Below are 16,901 nucleotides of genomic sequence, written 5' to 3' on the forward strand. Positions count from 1 at the left end.
TACAACCTTATAAGGTCCAAAGTAGCGCCTGAGAAGCTTCTCAGGGAGACCAACCTTCCGAACAGGAGTGAAAATCTAGACGAGGTCACCAGGCTGGTAGACAACAGGGCGATGGCATCATACCTGTGGCGATTGTGTTCTTGAGCTTTCAGCATACAGAGTCGAGCTAACTCCCGAGCTTCCTAAGTTCTGGTTAACACCTGGCCGATGTAGGCGCCGTCCACATCATCAGGATGTAACAGAAACACAGTGTCCATCGTTGTCATTGTCTCATGCCTATGCACCAGGAAAAATGGCATAAATCCTGTGGTGTCTTGTTTGGCGGTGTTGCAGGCAAATATCACGAAAGGAAGCACCTCATCCCAGTTGCTCTGCTCAACACTGACTAACATTGATAGCATGTTGGCCAAGGTCTTATTAAGGTGTTCAGTAAGCCCATTAGTTTGTGGATGGCAGGCAGTCAGCATGTGATAAGTAACCTTGCACTGACGGTTTACCTCTTTCACAAGATTCAATTGAAAAACTTTCCCTCGATCCGTAATTAGCAACCTTGGGGCACTGTGTTTTAATACAATGTCTTGTATGCTGAATTTGGCTACCTCAAATGCTTCAGCTGTTTTCACAGCATTTGTAATGGCATAGCATGTCAGATAATCAGTGCAAACAATAATCCATCTATTGCCACTAGCAGACGTTGGAAATTGTCTGAGGAGGTCAACCCCAACACGCTGGAAAGGCGTTTCGACTGGTGGAATTGGGATGAGTCGGCCAGGTGGTCTCTAAGGAACTGCCTTTCTCCTCTGGCACTCTCAACAGTGTGACACATAGTGACAGACAATCCTAAATAAACTTGGCCAGAAAAATCTCTTGCAGATCTTATCACATGTCTTAATAAATCCTAAATGTCCGGCCTCAGGTGTGTCAAGGAATTTCTGTAGAACATCTAAGTGCATGTGTTTAGGAATCACTGGTAACCACCTCTTTCCAAATGGATCAAAGTTTTTCTTGCAAAGTAATCTATTAACTGGCTTAAATTGTCCTTTTACATCCTCTGACAGATTTAAAGCAAGCATAATTTGAGATATCTTGGTGTCCTTCTTCTGCTCAGCTGAGAGGTCCTGGAGTGCAGTGAGACAGTCACTATCTTCATCAAAGTCTTGCACAGGGTTTCTTGAGAGACAGTCGGCATCTTGGTGTTTTCTTACACTTTTGTACACTATGGTAATGTCATACTGTTGAAGATGTAGGGCCCAACTGACGAGTCGTCCTGTTGAATCCTTCAGACCTGTCAACCAACAAAGTGAATGATGGTCTGTAACAACTGTGTATAGCCTTCCATAGAGATACAGTCGAAATTTGCATATGGCCCAGATCACAGCAAGACATTCTCTTTCGGTAGTTGAGTAGCTTCTCTCGGCTTTTGTAAGTGTCCTAGAAGCATAGGATATAACCTCTTTTCAATCCGAAATATGCACCACAACAGCACCGATCCATACCCACTGGCATCTGTGTGTAGTTCTGTAGGTGCTCTCTCATCATACAGACCAAGTACAGGGTCAGTCATCAGAGCTTCTCGCAGCACATCAAAAGAATCTTGTTCAGCACCATCCCATGATAAAATGACGGTAATAAGAACACAATCCAAGGAAGCTTCATGTCTCTCTAATACTTTTAGGAATAAGAAATTCTGTTATAGCTCTCACCTTTTCTGGGTCTGGCAGCACACCTTCATTTGACACAAGATGCCCAAGTATTTTGATTTTTTTTTGCTCCAAAGAGACACTTTCTTGGATTAAGTTTCAGTCCGGCTTGTTAGAGACACTTAAGAAAGGCCCTCAGTCTTTTTGTGTGTTCATCAAATGTCTACAAGAACACTACAATGTCATCTAAATAACAAAGACACATCGTCCACTTAAGCCACTTTAGGTCCCTTAGAAAATTATCCATCATTCGTTCAAAAGTTGCTGGTGCATTACACAAACCAAATGGCATTACCTTAAGCTCATACAGGCCCTCAGAATCAGCCTCATCTACTTCGATTTGCCAGTATCCCAAGTACATGTCCATGGTTGAGAAAAACTTAGCCCCCTTTAGACAATCTAGTGTATCGTCAATTCATGGAAGAGGGTAATATCCTTTTTAATTATCTTATTAAGCTTCCTGTAATCAACACAAAAGTGCCAACTGCCATCTTTCTTCCTGCGAGAACCACTGGTGACGACCATGGGCTCTGCGAAGGCTGAATGATGTCATTCTTCATCATTTTCTCTACCTCGTTGCAAACTATTCAACGTTCTGTTGCTGACACATGGTATGCTCTCTGGCTTATTGGTTGATCATCCCCAGTGATAATCTGGTATTTCACTGTTACTTTGTCTAATTTGCTCTTCACCTGTGGGTTGAAGCATTCAGAGAACCTTTGAAGAATGCCAAGTAGCTTCTTCTGTTGTTCCCTAGCGATATTTGGTGATAGTCGAGCTAGAAGATCTTGTCTTGTAGTGGTAGCACTAATTTCGCCCGCAGACTCGGCATGGGAGGTTTCTATGATGCTCAGCTGTTCTGCAACTAACAGCTCAACATTTCCTGTGCATATGCATCTTTGAAGAATCTGCGGTTCTCAGCGACAGTTAACTGTCCACAATTCACCAAATCCATTCTTAAACGAGACGACAAGAGCCTGGGATGACCAAGTTATTCTTCAGTGGTATGCTTCTCTTACATTCCACTACAAGATCCATGGATTGATGCATCGCATTACACGTGACAGCTACCTTTCTAGCACTGACTGCAGGAATGATCACTTCATCCAGCACACATAGTCTCCACACACGTGGATGTGCATCTTCCTATCCACAGTATCTCATCTCATGTGGCACAATCTATAATTGCTGCAGAAGCTTTCAAACAGTCCCATTTGAGAATGACATCACGACTACACTCTCTTAAGACAATGAATTGTAAGAGCTGTGTATGGCCACTTATACACACATGAATGACACATCTTCCTGCAGATTTTATGAATTTTCCATAACCACCTTGAGCAGAGATGTTTTGTTGTCGACGAATACAGTTTTCTGCAACTGGTGACAATACTTCTCTGAAATGACTGAATATGATGCTACAGAGTCCACAAGAGCTTGGGCTGGTTGGCCATCCGCGAGGATATCAACATAGTTTCCTATCATTTTTGTAGTGATTGATGGTGGAGGATTTTTCTTTTCAGTGGCCTCACCTCCACGATAGGTAGCATACTTTAGTTTTCCAGGTTGTGGCAGCTAGGTAATCAGAGCTTCTAAACGGCAATGGAGACCTTGATTGGCATGTTGGGGAGCGTCCTCTCCAGCCGCGATGGTGACCTATGTCGTCCTCCACCCACATCATCTTGTTCATCTTTGTTGTCTTCAAGTTGGCATCAGCTAAGATTGGTCTGCAGTCTATTGGCATGGGTGTTATCAAATATCCGCTGCCTTTCTCAGCAATAGTGCACCACATGTCCTGGTCGTCCACAGTGGAAACATACTGGTTGGTTATCCTGGGTCTTCAGACATCAGTCTTCCTTGGTGCCCAAACAGGTTCCTCATGCGGCATTGTAGGAACATAACTCTACCTGGGTCTCGACTTTTTCACCGTTTTAAAGGGAAATGAAGGACAAGAGATTGGGTTCAATGTCTGTTCCACTTCCTCCCTTACGACCTCTTGAAGCGTCTCGTTTTTTTGCTCGCTGTACAATCCAAGTGCCTTCTGAACTTCCTCTCTCACTGTCTGGTGCAGAACACTTGTGAAATCAGTTTTTTCCTCCATTACAGGTATCAATATGATGTTCGGAAGCCGTTCAAACTTCTTGCGTGTAATTCTTTTTTTGATGCATTGTCTTGATATACTGGCACAATTTTATGAAGTCATCTGCTGTCGAAACCTCCTTAGGAGTAGGGCTTGATACATGTCCTCAGCAACACTCTTCATGAGATGTGCAACCTTATCTTCCTCCTTCATTCGAGGATCCACTATTTTACACAGCCCCAAGTCATCTTGAATGTAGGATGCTGTCGTTTCTCCTGGACACTGTGCCCTGCACTTAAATTTATCTTCAGCCTTGCACTTCTGTCATCGTGTGTCGTCAAAATACTTGTGCAGTTCCGCCTAGAATACTTCTCAGTTTGTGAACTTCTCCTCATTGTTCTCATACTATTGTTTGGCAGTGCTCTCCAAATAGAAAAATACGTTAGCCAAACACACAGGGTCATCCCATTTAATAAATTTTGCCATACGCTCATATGCCTTCAGCCCCTTGTTCGGATCTTGGCTATCACCACCAGAGAACCTGGAAGGAGGTCTCATGTTGCTGTCATCATTAACATCCTCTTCCTTCTTCTGTCTCAGATAGATTGTGATCTGTTGAATATGGCTTGAACTCGGGTATCTCGCCACGTAAACAGTGGCTCTCTATGGCCTGATGGGAGCCACTGTGTCGTTGATAATGTGCGCTATCACCGGTTCCAATACCCGCCACCTCCACCAGAATAATGTCACATAGAAGGGGGTGTAAGTGGGTGAATGACGAACACTAACTTCACTTAACGAAGGTTTATTCAGCACATAAAAGAGTGCAGAAAAACTGCCTCCGGCCAGAACACATATGGTATATATGCAGCTACAGAATGTTCCAGTACAATGCTTCTTGACATTTGTGGATACTTCTAGAATGTACTCGAATCGAATATAGAAATTAAAATTTTTCAGTCCAGGTGGGTTTCAAAGTCACGACCATGCAACAAATCTAGTGTCATAACCACTAGACTATGGCAACTGCTCTACTCAGCTTCTTCTGCGACAATATTTACATAAGCATTGTAATACAAAACTGGTCAGTCTGTGACAACATTTTCAAACTCTCTTCAGGGTGGACTGTTTTCATCATCATTTCACTTTAATTGTTACAAATGAATCACTGTTATCATCAAAATCATGGTCATTCTCATTTTCACTTAGAGATCGCAACAAAAGCTCTACAGTCTGTTCCTTAGAAAGACCCGCTGCAGCTTGACACTAATTTATAGGGTGTTCAGAATAATGTGGTTCACAGATGTGCAGTTGGTAGGGCAAGCATGGAGAGAACATTAGTGTTGAGAGGTTTTCAGCAGGCAGTCAACACTTTGTAGTGGAAATGTTCGGCACGGGATGAGAAATGCCTTTCTGATCGCTCTCAGTCCGTCTCTCTCTCTCTCTCTCTCTCTCACACACACACACACACACACACACACACACACACACACACACACACACACCTATGCTGGTGATGATCCAAAAACAGCGGCATTTATAACTTGCAGAGAAGTGTCATGGATGGTGAATTTTGATTAAAACCTACATTTCATTTGTTGGAATTTAAAATTTGCTTGTCTTTGCCAAAACACAGTGGAGTTTACACACTAACATGTTGTGCAAAGGCAGCTGTGACAGAATTCTGAAACAGTGGTTTATCTAGTTTATTAAGTGAAGAACAGAACAAAGAATCTCAATAGGTTATGAAAAAGCACCTATTAGGTACAAAAATCTTTACTCATGTTGTTCCAAAACCTACAGCATTTCCCCCTTCACCAATGATGGCCCTTAAAAATTACATTCTTTCATTTTAAAAATCTGTACTTAGTTGAATAGCATGATATATAACAAAGTTTATTATGAGAAGGAAAGTTGTTACTCACCTCACCCCATCCAGTCAACACTCCCATCATGGACCGATGCTGGTGCTCGCAGTGTGGTTTCAGTTGCCTGAGGCTGCAGTCATGTGTGTAAGTTGCATATGTGAGTCTATTGTTGACAAAGGCCATTGGCTGAAAGCTTTAAGTGTGAAAATATTTTTGTTGTGCCTCTCTGTGACTCAGCATATATGGTAACAACTTTCCTTCTCATAATACTGTTACATTCCATTGTTTGGTCTAATGAAGTTTCACAAAATATATATATATATATATATATATATATATATATATATATATATATATATATATATATATATATATTATATATATATATGGCAAAATACTCTCCTCTTTGTGTGCTATCATTTACCAAAGTCTCATTTCGATACCTCATACCATTCATGAAATATAAGGAATGTTGTGGATATTTCATTTTGGCTATATTGGTGGCGCTACTGACCTCGAATGAGTGTGGTACACAAGTTGGATTTTCTTGATTTTCTTAACTGGTGACAGACAGAGACCTCCATTCAAGTATACAAAAAAATTCAATGTGCTAGCTAAATTCCATATGTAGCGGAGTAATATGTAATATGCGCCAAATGCAAAATCATAGCAACCCTTATTTTTCACTGAAACTTTTTAAAGTTCTGTGCTATGTATTAATTGCAAATATCACAGTAACTATGACTATCAATGAGATGATTGGCATGTCATTGTGAAGCTGGTATATAAAGCTATAACTAATGCAAAAATAAAAGTTTGTTACCAATTATTTTCTGCAAAATTGTTTGAGGAAGATTGCAGTGTGTGCAACTCGATTCTGTCGTAGCAGTGTGTTGCACAGGCAAATATTGCCCTCACCTTCTAAGCAAATGAATGAATTCCCCGAGTGCTTCATACGAAAACTGGTCACTGCGCTTTGGCTATCGTATTCTGCACGAACTCTAACTCAGGTTTCCCTAGATGGCAAGAGTATGCAGCATTCATACCTAGTAGTGTTAGATGTAAGAATGGAGCATATGAGAGCTGCAAAAATCATTTCGAATGAGCTTGACATCAGAGTGTAAAACAAAATCTGCTATTTAAAATTGAATATAAGCAGTCACAACTGCAATAAACTTTTATTTATATAAGGTTACTGGTTTTGGTATGTTTGAGACCACTTTCAGACCCATACTATGATGGTATATGGTGGCTGTGAACAGAGCAGGCGATCCTCTTCAAGCAGTTAGCAATCTTGGAGGTGGAGCACCATCTGCCATCAAGGGGTGGGCCTTAAACAGATTGAAACCAGTCACCTTATACAAATAAAAAATGTGTTGGGGTTGTAACAGTTTATATTCAATTTTAAATAATACATGTACCACTGTACTCCAGGAGACATGTTTTCAAAAATTAAAAATTTGCAATGTTGAGTACCACTTGCTGTTGGATTGAAAAGGGCTAAATGAAATGCTCCAGTATGTAACTTAACCTTTCCACATTTTACAATCACATCCTATACATTTCAATTTACTGTATATCTGATAGTCACGAATCAGTATGCTCGATAATCAAACTTTCTACTTCCACCACAATACACGCTCGACACACTGCTACTACTTGAAACATGTCTGACACAAGGGCAATCTTCTTAGTAGACTGATGTCACTTTCACAGTATTCCAGCAATAAACTGAAGTCTAGCACCAGCTTTACTGAGAATTAGGTATGTGATTATTCCATTTCACTTTACTGCTAGTGATAACACAGCTAATTGTATGAGTTGGCCAATTCAAAAAGTGACTCACTGATATTATACTCGTAGTAGACTACATTCTTTAATTTTGTGAAGAACACAATTTTGCATTTCTGAACATTTAAAGTGTGTTGCCAACCTTTGCATGACTTTGAAATTTTATCAAGATGTGACTAAACATTTATGCAGCGTCTTTCATACAGTACTTCATTATAGATAGCTTCAACATCTGCAAAAAATCTGAGGTTACCATAATATTTTCCACAAGTTCATTTATATACAACATGAATGGCAAGGGTCGCAACACACTTCCCTGGGGCACACCTGAAGTTACTTCTACATCCGATAATGACTCTCCATCCAAGATAACATGCTGCATCCTCTCTACCAAAAAGTCCTCCATCAAGTCACAAGTTCCCCTTGATACCACACAATTGTACTTTTGACAATAAGTGTAGATGTGGTGCCGAGTCAAATCCTTTTTGGAAATTAAGAAATACTGCATCTACCTGACTGCCTTGATCTGAAGCTTTTGGTATGTCATGCAAGAAAAGTGAGAGTTGGGCTTCACATGATTTATGTGTTTGGAATCCATGCCCATTGGCATTGAGGAGGTCGTTCTGTTCCGTATCCCTTATTATGTTTAAGATGAGAATGTGTTCTAAGACTCTACAGCAAGACATTGGTGGATAGTAGTTTTGTGGATCACTTCTACTACCTTGCTACCTGTGCTTTTTTACAAGAACTGGGCACGAATTTTTGTTCGCTCAATCCATGACAGATTTTATTTATAAGAGAAGCTAACTCAGCCACAAAGTCAATATAGAATCACATGGATCCCATTGGGGCCTGGAGGTTTGTTCAGTTTTAATGATTTCAGCAGTTTCTCAACATCACCAACATGAATACTTATTTACTCAACTTTTCAGTACTACAAGGATTAAACCGGGGCAATTCCCATAGCTTTCACTTTTAAAGGAACATTTGAAAATGGAATTAAGCATTTCAGCTTTTGCGTGGGTACCCACCATTTCAGTTCCTGTATCATTCTAGACATTAACTTTGGTATGACCGACAGTCATTACACACAACCACAATTTTCTTTGGGTTTTGTGAAATATCATCTGACAATATTCAGTTATGCTAGTCATTGAAGGCATCATGCAGTGATCTATTGACAGCCAAATGCATTTCATTAGAATATCTCTATCTGTAGCCCCACACTTTGTTTTACATGTGTTATGCAGGAACCTATGTTTCTTTAGACATTTCTGACTGTATATTATGAACTGTTCCGCTGGGTACATATCTGTCCAGTGCATGATCAACTATTCTTTTAAAATTAAACCAGAGTTCTTCCACATGCTCCTGCCCTTTGCTGAAAGTTTCAGCTTCCTCACTGAATTATTACAATCCTGATTCTCTATGTAGTTTGCTGAACATAGAATTCTATCTTTTTGCTTGTTTTAGTTGCCCTTTATACTTTGGTTATCATTGTTGCCACAACCTCATCATGGTCAACGTGGACAGCCTCCTAGTATATTTCCACCGTGAGTGGGGTTCCTAACAAACTGTTCTAGTTTTCAGAGAAGGCATTTAGTAATGTCTACTAGAAACAAAACTTTTCCCTGTTGATAGTTGGATGATTAAAGTCTCCACCAGTGATTACAGTATGAATGAGGGTACAAGTGAACTGTGGTTATCTTTGAAGTTTTCTCTAAAGTTTTTGGTTACATCAGGAGATGAAACTTGTGGGTGACAGAAGGATCCAATTATTTTGTGCCCACCCTTAATACTAGGTCTTGCCCAGTCAATCTCACATGCACCTTCAATTTCTGTCTCAGTGAATTTCAGTTTATAGTCTACTGCACAAATACACTACCTCCATATCCATCATTTTGATATTCATCATCCTATTGTTTTGGTATACACTTAAATTTTTCCCAAAAACCGCACTGTTATCAACTTCGGGTTTCAACCAGCTTTCTGCACCTAGTATCACATGACCTTCCCTGCTTTTTGTGAGCACTTCAGACTCTGGCACTTTGTTGCAAATGCTTCGGCATTTTAGCATTAGGACTCTAATACTCTCACCTTCACGTGGTATTTCTTTAAATTTTACACTGATACTTCTGGGTTTCCTACAGCCTAATCTAAAAAAACCTTGTGTGTAGCCCACACACAGTAAGCTAGCTACCTGAGTAGCAGCCTCTGATTTGTAGTGCACATGTGACCCATTTAGGTGGATCACAGAGTTCTTGACTTTATGACAAGTCCAGGAAGTCACAGTCTAGTTGTCACAGAAGCTTTGAGGTCTCTGGTTCAGTCCTTCCACTCAACTCTGAAACAAAGTGCCCTGATCAGCTGTGGGGCATTGATGAGCTTTGTTAAAAGACCATGTGCAAGGCTGGTCTTCTCAACCTTCTCTATCAGTTGCTGGAATGACCTTTGGGTCCAGATGACAAGCATCATTTGTTCCAATGTGTGCCACAATCAGCAGTTGTTTCCACCCTCTTCCCTCAGTGGCTGTCGGAATAGTCTCTCCAACATGTCGAACGAGTGCCCCCACAGACATACTGAGTGCACTAGGTGTCCTTTCCTGTCTCTTGCTGCCATTTCCCTAAGGGGTACCATTATTTGCCATATGTTTGGACTGCTGACAATTAATAGATCCCTACCCTTTCGTGTTTGCTTCCTAAGATGACCTGAGGCCTTCGGGACAGAGAAGTCAGCTCACGGTGGATCACTCGTGTGATGCGGTGCACCCACACTCCCGCACACTGTCTTGGCATTCAAACACAGCCAGTGGCTGAACAACATCCATTCAACTCTGCACTGATAATCCATTATGGCTGCATTCCTTCAGGGAGAGTTCCATCCAGCAGGTGAATGAGGAATGGGAAGTGGTCAGTGGGATGAAAGTTGGCAACGACTTCCTACCGAACAGAGTCCATGAGGGACGGAGAGCAAAAAGAGAGGTTGACGACAAAGAATGAGCCAGTAGCAGCATAGAAATGAGTGGGAATGCCTGTATTGAAGGTGCACAGCTAATGATACATCACGAGGCTCTCCAAACCATGACCTTGAGGGCAATTAGAGGTTGAGCTCCACAGTAGATGTAAGGCATTGAAGTCTTCCAGTAGCAGAAATGGTCAGGGTGTTGTATTACAAGATCTGTTAAGAGCCTCAGAGTCAGTTGCATCTTGTGGAGGTAGATATAGTAAGCTAACTGTGATCCTCTGACCCACATGAACTTCTGTTGTAATTGGTTGTAGGTCAGTAACCAAGGAGACAGCAGAGGAGTGGTATGTGTTCTTGACAAACACAGCAACCCTCCCTTGGCTGTTCCCCCAATCATTTTGTTCTTGCAATGAATGGATAGTCCCATAGTACAGGGGCATCAGATGATTTAAGATGCATTTCCTGCAAACACAACCACATGGAGAATTTCTGTGTTGGAGTTGCAGTTCCTCCTCATGTATCATGAACCCATTAATGGTCCACTGTAGTACGGGAGCCCCTTGTCTTTCTGCGGGGAGAGGAACTTGTAGTGGACGGAGGCTCAGTGCTGGGGCAGATGAGTGTCCTACACCGACACCGAGGTCCGTCGGCTCTGAATACGAATCTTGAGAGGTGTCAGAGTGAGCAATGCCAACATTTAGACTGCTCACTTCCTCACCCCATTGGTAGCTGATTCTGTGCCTTTGATTTTAATTTTCTTGGCTGGGGAGGCTTTGGAGCTAAAGCCACAGGCTAAACCTTTGCAACATCAGCTACCACAGCCTTGTCTGATGTCAGGCTTCAAAGCAAATGCAGTGGCGCAAGTGCATTGACCATCGCAGGCATTAGTGATGATACTTGCAGTCTCCTTCTGTTTAGCAAAATCAGTGTTCTGAACTGGATGTTCAACAATTGGAGCAAAGGAGCTAGTGAATGTGGGGGATTGCATGACCTTAAAGATTTTTTGGCTTCACCATACAGGATTTGCTACACTGTTTTGATCGCCTAGATCTTCCTTCTCATAAGGAAGACACTGCACGTCATACTCCATATAGGGTGATTCCCAGAACAATTGACACATTCAGAGGAGATGAACATTTGAATCCTTTGTGGGTAGCCTTCCCACATTTACATCCGACATTGGTGTACTCTAAGCTCTAGCATTTAAAACAGCACATTGGGCTGGGGATATAGGGCTGCATGTTTAAGCAAAAGAAACCTACCGTGACCTGCTCTGGGAGTTTTCTACTATTAAAAATGAAGGTGAATGAGTCAGATTTGATCAGATGCCCTTCCACCCTTTTCAAGGTATTCTACACGTGTACACTACCTTCTTGGGCCCACTCAACTTTCAGGTGATATCCAGCATATCACCTTTGCTGTAGTTCAGCATGCTGTGGCACCCATTTTTGAATCATATATTCCCCAAGGCTTTTGGCTTTCTGGAGGTTCATTGCTTGTCAGGAACTTGAGGTTTCGGCCAACAGTGTCCCATTGCTCAACCACTTAACAAATTTTAACGTTTGTGCAATCACTTCTAAATGCTATTGAATATGAAAAGTGAGACTTTTAAAAAGTTCCCCTCTATAAACTGACATCCATGTTGCCTGACATGATGTACGTTCCTAATAAAACTGGCTATAGTGATTTACCCCAGCTTGGTAGCAGATTCCATCGTCATGTACTGTACTATAAATAACATTTACCTATCACTATACTAATTAATGCTGTGCACACTTATCCTATCTAAATTTAATCTAGTAAATTTTGTGAGAAAAAAAAGAGAAAAAACCTAACTTGCTGCCTGTCAGTTTTATTATATAACTGTCACTGATCTCCTGTTTGCAGCGTAATATTTACTTGATTACATTGATATTTTTGAAAGGAAATTACTACTTATAGTGCTAACAACAGAGATTATTTGCAATACAACCAGTACTCATCATGTATTCTTATAGTACTAGCTGTAAGTTTTTCATTCCTCAGTGAAGCTCAGGGTTGTGTGGGCAATAGTGTAGCTACCGGAACAGCCACTTGAGCTGGACCAGCATTGGCAGAGAGACCTGATTAAGAACATCCCACACCATATAGAAGGTGGGACTGAGCTGCCTAGGGAGCTCAGCCTCTGACAGTCGGGTACAAGCATGGCGAACTCATCGGCCACAAGCTGGGGCCAGTCGACACCACCGGTGTTGTTCTATTTTAAGCTCTGAGCACAATTCACTGACTACAGTTATGCTTGACAATGGAATGGTGTGTGTTTTGGAGGCTGGAGATCTCAACTTATCTGCCTAGGTCACAATGAAGTTACCAATATCTATTTGTTTCTATTTTTTTTAACCTGGGGGAGAAAATGGACACTAGCAGACACTGTCTGGGGTATTTGCCACACTTCATTAGTACAAGGACAGCTCTGGTAAGAGGGTCTGTGCCTCAGTTAACATTTATTTCTGTAGATATTAATGGGGTTGCTATGGAGCTAAATCTAGCAGAACTACTTCTAACTGGAAGAGTGTACCATCAGCCAGTACTTGCACATGACCAACAAACAGTATCAAAAAGATAACAAAAGGGCACTAGTTGACTATAATAACTTCATAGTAATGAAGAGAGGACAGGGAACCTCTGATAAGCTTTAATACCCACCAAGGTCTGGAGGGAACTTCTGGGTCCTTACTGAGTGCAAAAAGACTTTGCAATCTACTATGGAGAGTAGAAGTGAAACAGATTTGAGATTACAGTTTATTCCTATTTTTAAAACTTAATAGTGATAAAAGTGAATATACACCAGAGCCAAAATACAGGAAAACTGCAACAAACCCAATCATGATACATACTACAGAAATATAATACAAAATAACTATGAGGTAATAGATTAAAATGATGAAGTACTGATTATTTGCTGCAGATGGGTGCTATATGAATGATCAGAGTTTTACTCAGGAAATAAATACATGGTAAACAGAAAAGACATAAAAATGAAGACTAGAAGAGTGTGGTTTCAAAATAAGGGGAAAGAAATCACATACAAATGTAAAGAAATAAGGAAGTACAAAAAAGGCAAGAGAGATAAGGAGAATGAACAGAACATGATAAATAAATGATATAATGTGACAAACATAAATATAAATGCAGAATGTAATCAGGAAATGGGAATGAAAAAGCCTGTTTAAGAGAACTCACCAAAAAACGGATTAGCATAAATGATGACACAAGGAGATGATAAGACCTCAGTTGAAGAGTCAGTTCTCATCTCCAGAGCTTGAAACCACTGATTTGAGGAAGAATTCAGATGACCTATAAGGTGACAATGATGTTTGAGCATTTGATGTTATATTCCACAGTACACTCAGCGACAGGATGCTCATGTAGAAGTTATACCAATGGTGTTTAAATTTTGTTGATAGCTAGATAATGCCCATGCCAACACAAACTGCTGGAGGTCACGTTGTTCCCATGACAACATATTGTATTCACACACTGCAGCAGGCTGTGAGCTGTGATGGCCAGTAAGTAGTCAGTAAGATAGTGCACTGCCTATGAAAAGCAACTAATGGTCTGGCTTTGAATCCAGGTCCACGAAGGGTGTTTGAAAAGTCCGTGCAAAGTCTAAGAGATGGTATCACCGGCATGTATCGAGGTCATGTTTAGTTAGTAGCATCTTTGGAAAGAATGCACACCAAATTTCAGCCATATTGCTCTATTTCTTTCTTTTTGGTATTCGTGTGAATCAAGGAAGTTGAGTGAGTGTCAAAAAATGGACGAAAAAGATTTTCATGTGGTGATTAAACATTACTTTATGAAAGGCAAAATTCCTCAGGAGACTAAAGTAAAGCTTGATTACGGTGACTCTGCACCTTCGATTAGAACAGTTTATAAGTGGTTTCAAAATTTTCAGAGTGGCCATATGGGCACAAATGATGCTGAACTTTCTGGATGCCCTGTGGAGGTTACAACTCCAGAAATCATTGATAAAATCCATGGTATGGCGATGGATGACTGAAGAGTTAAGGTGCGTTGGCATCTTGAATGAATGGGTACATAACATTTTGCATTAACATTTGGACATGAGAAAGCTATCTGCAAGATGGGTTCCGTGATTGCTCATGCTTGACCAAAAATGGAATCGTATGCGGTGTTGCAAGGATGGTTTGCAGCTGTTCAGGAAGAATACGCAGGACTTGAGATGTCCCTTATTAACTGTGGGTGAAACATGGATACATTACTATACTCCTGAGACCAAAAACAATCTAAACAATGGTTTACTAAGGGAGAATCTGCACCAAAAAAGGTGAAAACCATTCCTTCGGCCGGAAAGGTCATGGTGACAGACTTTTGGAATTCGCAAGGGATAATCCTAATCGACTATCTGGAAAAAGGTAAAACTATTACAGGTGCATATTATTCATCGTTATTGGACTGTTTGAAAACCTGGTCTGTGGAGGCCTTTTTTTTTTATTTCTGAAGTTGAAAACCCCATTGAAAGGATGAAGTTTTGCAACACTAAAGGAGATAAAAGAAAATTCGTAGACAGCACTTCACGCAATCCAGGAAGAAGTGTACCAACACTGCTTTCAGAGGTGGAAACATCGTTAAGAGAGGTGTATCAATTGTGGAGGAGGGTATTTCAGGGGAGACCATGCACGATAGGTAATAGGTAAGTGTAGAAAAATTTTGTGAACAAAGTTCCGGAATTTTCTGAACAGACCTCAATAAGAATGAGGATACAAGAAGTATATTACAGTTGTTTGATCTAAGTCATGTGGAAAGGATTTTAGGTAGTTCTAATCTCATTTTAAGGCAAGTATCATATTTTTAAAGTAGAAGCTAATTATCACTTCCCAGTACAGTATGATATTGCATAATTAGAGGAATACTTTTTATTATTTTAAAGCATTGTATTTCTACTTGGGTCAAACACATTATATTTGCTCATATGCTGCCAAACCATTAACAGTGCACATGTTGACTTCCAAGTGTAGTTTTTTCCTTATTTATTTCCTTTCAATTAAGCTATTATTTGTGGCTCACTGCACACTTGCAACATACTGTTAACACTGTAGAAGTTAAATATGGTATATTATTCCTGTTTGTTCCCTGTGCCCAAATGTGGTAATAAATCTAAGTTTGATTGGCTCTCCTAACTTGCTAGTGTGCTTGCGATACCCTATCCTTTTCGTGCATTTCCACTGTAATACAAGAATGTTAGACATTTTCTGAAGTTTAAGATTCAACTGTATTCTTAAATTTGTTATTTTATTATTCATATTATAGCTGTTTAGTTTTTGATAGCTGGTAAGTAGATGCCACTCAGTTGCTAATAAATTTCTCATCAATATTTGGGTGACTTATGAATCTCTTTTATAGGAAGGTATTGGTGACACATTAGAAGAGCTATGGATATCATACAATTTCATAGAAAAGATTAAAAGTGTTTCATTTTTCAAGAAGCTGCGAGTGCTGTATATGTCAAATAATGTCGTTAAAGACTGGAGTGAATTTAACAGACTACAGGAGATTCCACATTTGGAGGATCTACTATTTGTTGGTAAAGTACTATCAGAATGCAGACAGCATTTGTGAGTCTTTTTACATGTGGATGATTTAGCGTGCAAGTGTGTATATGTGGAGATTACAAGGAAACAGAACATGTGGATTGTACTTTCCTTAAGAAGACAAAATGTTAAAAACTGTCAAAAGGCAAACATAAAAGTACAAACGAGAAAGAGGGATAGCTGGGAGAGGTGTGGCAGGATTAATTTACTTTCTTTCTTTGATAGTGCACAATGTGTTTTGAATCTTGTGAATTCATATTGGGGTGCTACTTGCACTCACGGTGACTCCTACATTGAATTTTGTTCATTTTTGTGCCTATTCCAAAAATATTCTTAAATTACTACTTTTCAGAAATATTTAAATGGTATTTGAAGATATTTGAATGTACAGTGTGAAGTACACTTACTACAAATATTCACAGCTATATTCTAGTGCATCTCTTCTCACACAACATTTAAAGGATCAAATATATATTATTTTTCAATTAAACAATAGAAAATCTGGGATGAAAAAACAAAAATTTGGTAGGACAGATTGCTACTCATCACACAGAGGAGGCACTGAATGGCTGACAGGCACACTGAAAAAAATGTTGCCAGGTATTACTGTCTGTCAGACTAGGTTCTTCGTCGCATGTAGGTGAAACAAAACATGCACACCTTCACACATTTGTAACTCACACACATATGGCCCTTGAAAAAGTCATAATGTTGCAAAAACATGAAATTATGGTTGCATCAGTATCCCCTTGAATCATGGAGATGAATGGATAAACTGATTCTCTTGCTACTCAAGCAAAAACATTAAAAATATTAATATTTCATGATAACAACAACCTCTTAACTTCTATCGTGTAAATAGATAAATTCAAAAGGTAGGTAATATGCCCAGATGATATAATAT

The 16,901-nt window shown here is 40.1% G+C and overlaps 1 protein-coding gene across 4 annotated transcripts in view; it reads left to right on the forward strand.

Moving 5' to 3' along the window:
- LOC126325647 (dynein axonemal light chain 1) overlaps positions 1–16,901 on the forward strand; it is a 153,863-nt gene that overhangs the window by 131,491 nt on the left and 5,471 nt on the right. For all 4 annotated transcript variants that reach the window (XM_049995357.1, XM_049995270.1, XM_049995279.1 and 1 more), the window contains one exon: positions 15,810–15,990. In XM_049995357.1, coding sequence (XP_049851314.1) covers positions 15,810–15,990 — 181 coding nt within the window. The remainder of the gene's footprint in view (positions 1–15,809; positions 15,991–16,901) is intronic.

This window comes from Schistocerca gregaria, chromosome 1 (genome assembly GCF_023897955.1).
Source record: "Schistocerca gregaria isolate iqSchGreg1 chromosome 1, iqSchGreg1.2, whole genome shotgun sequence".
In the NCBI taxonomy this organism is placed as follows: domain Eukaryota; kingdom Metazoa; phylum Arthropoda; class Insecta; order Orthoptera; family Acrididae; genus Schistocerca; species Schistocerca gregaria.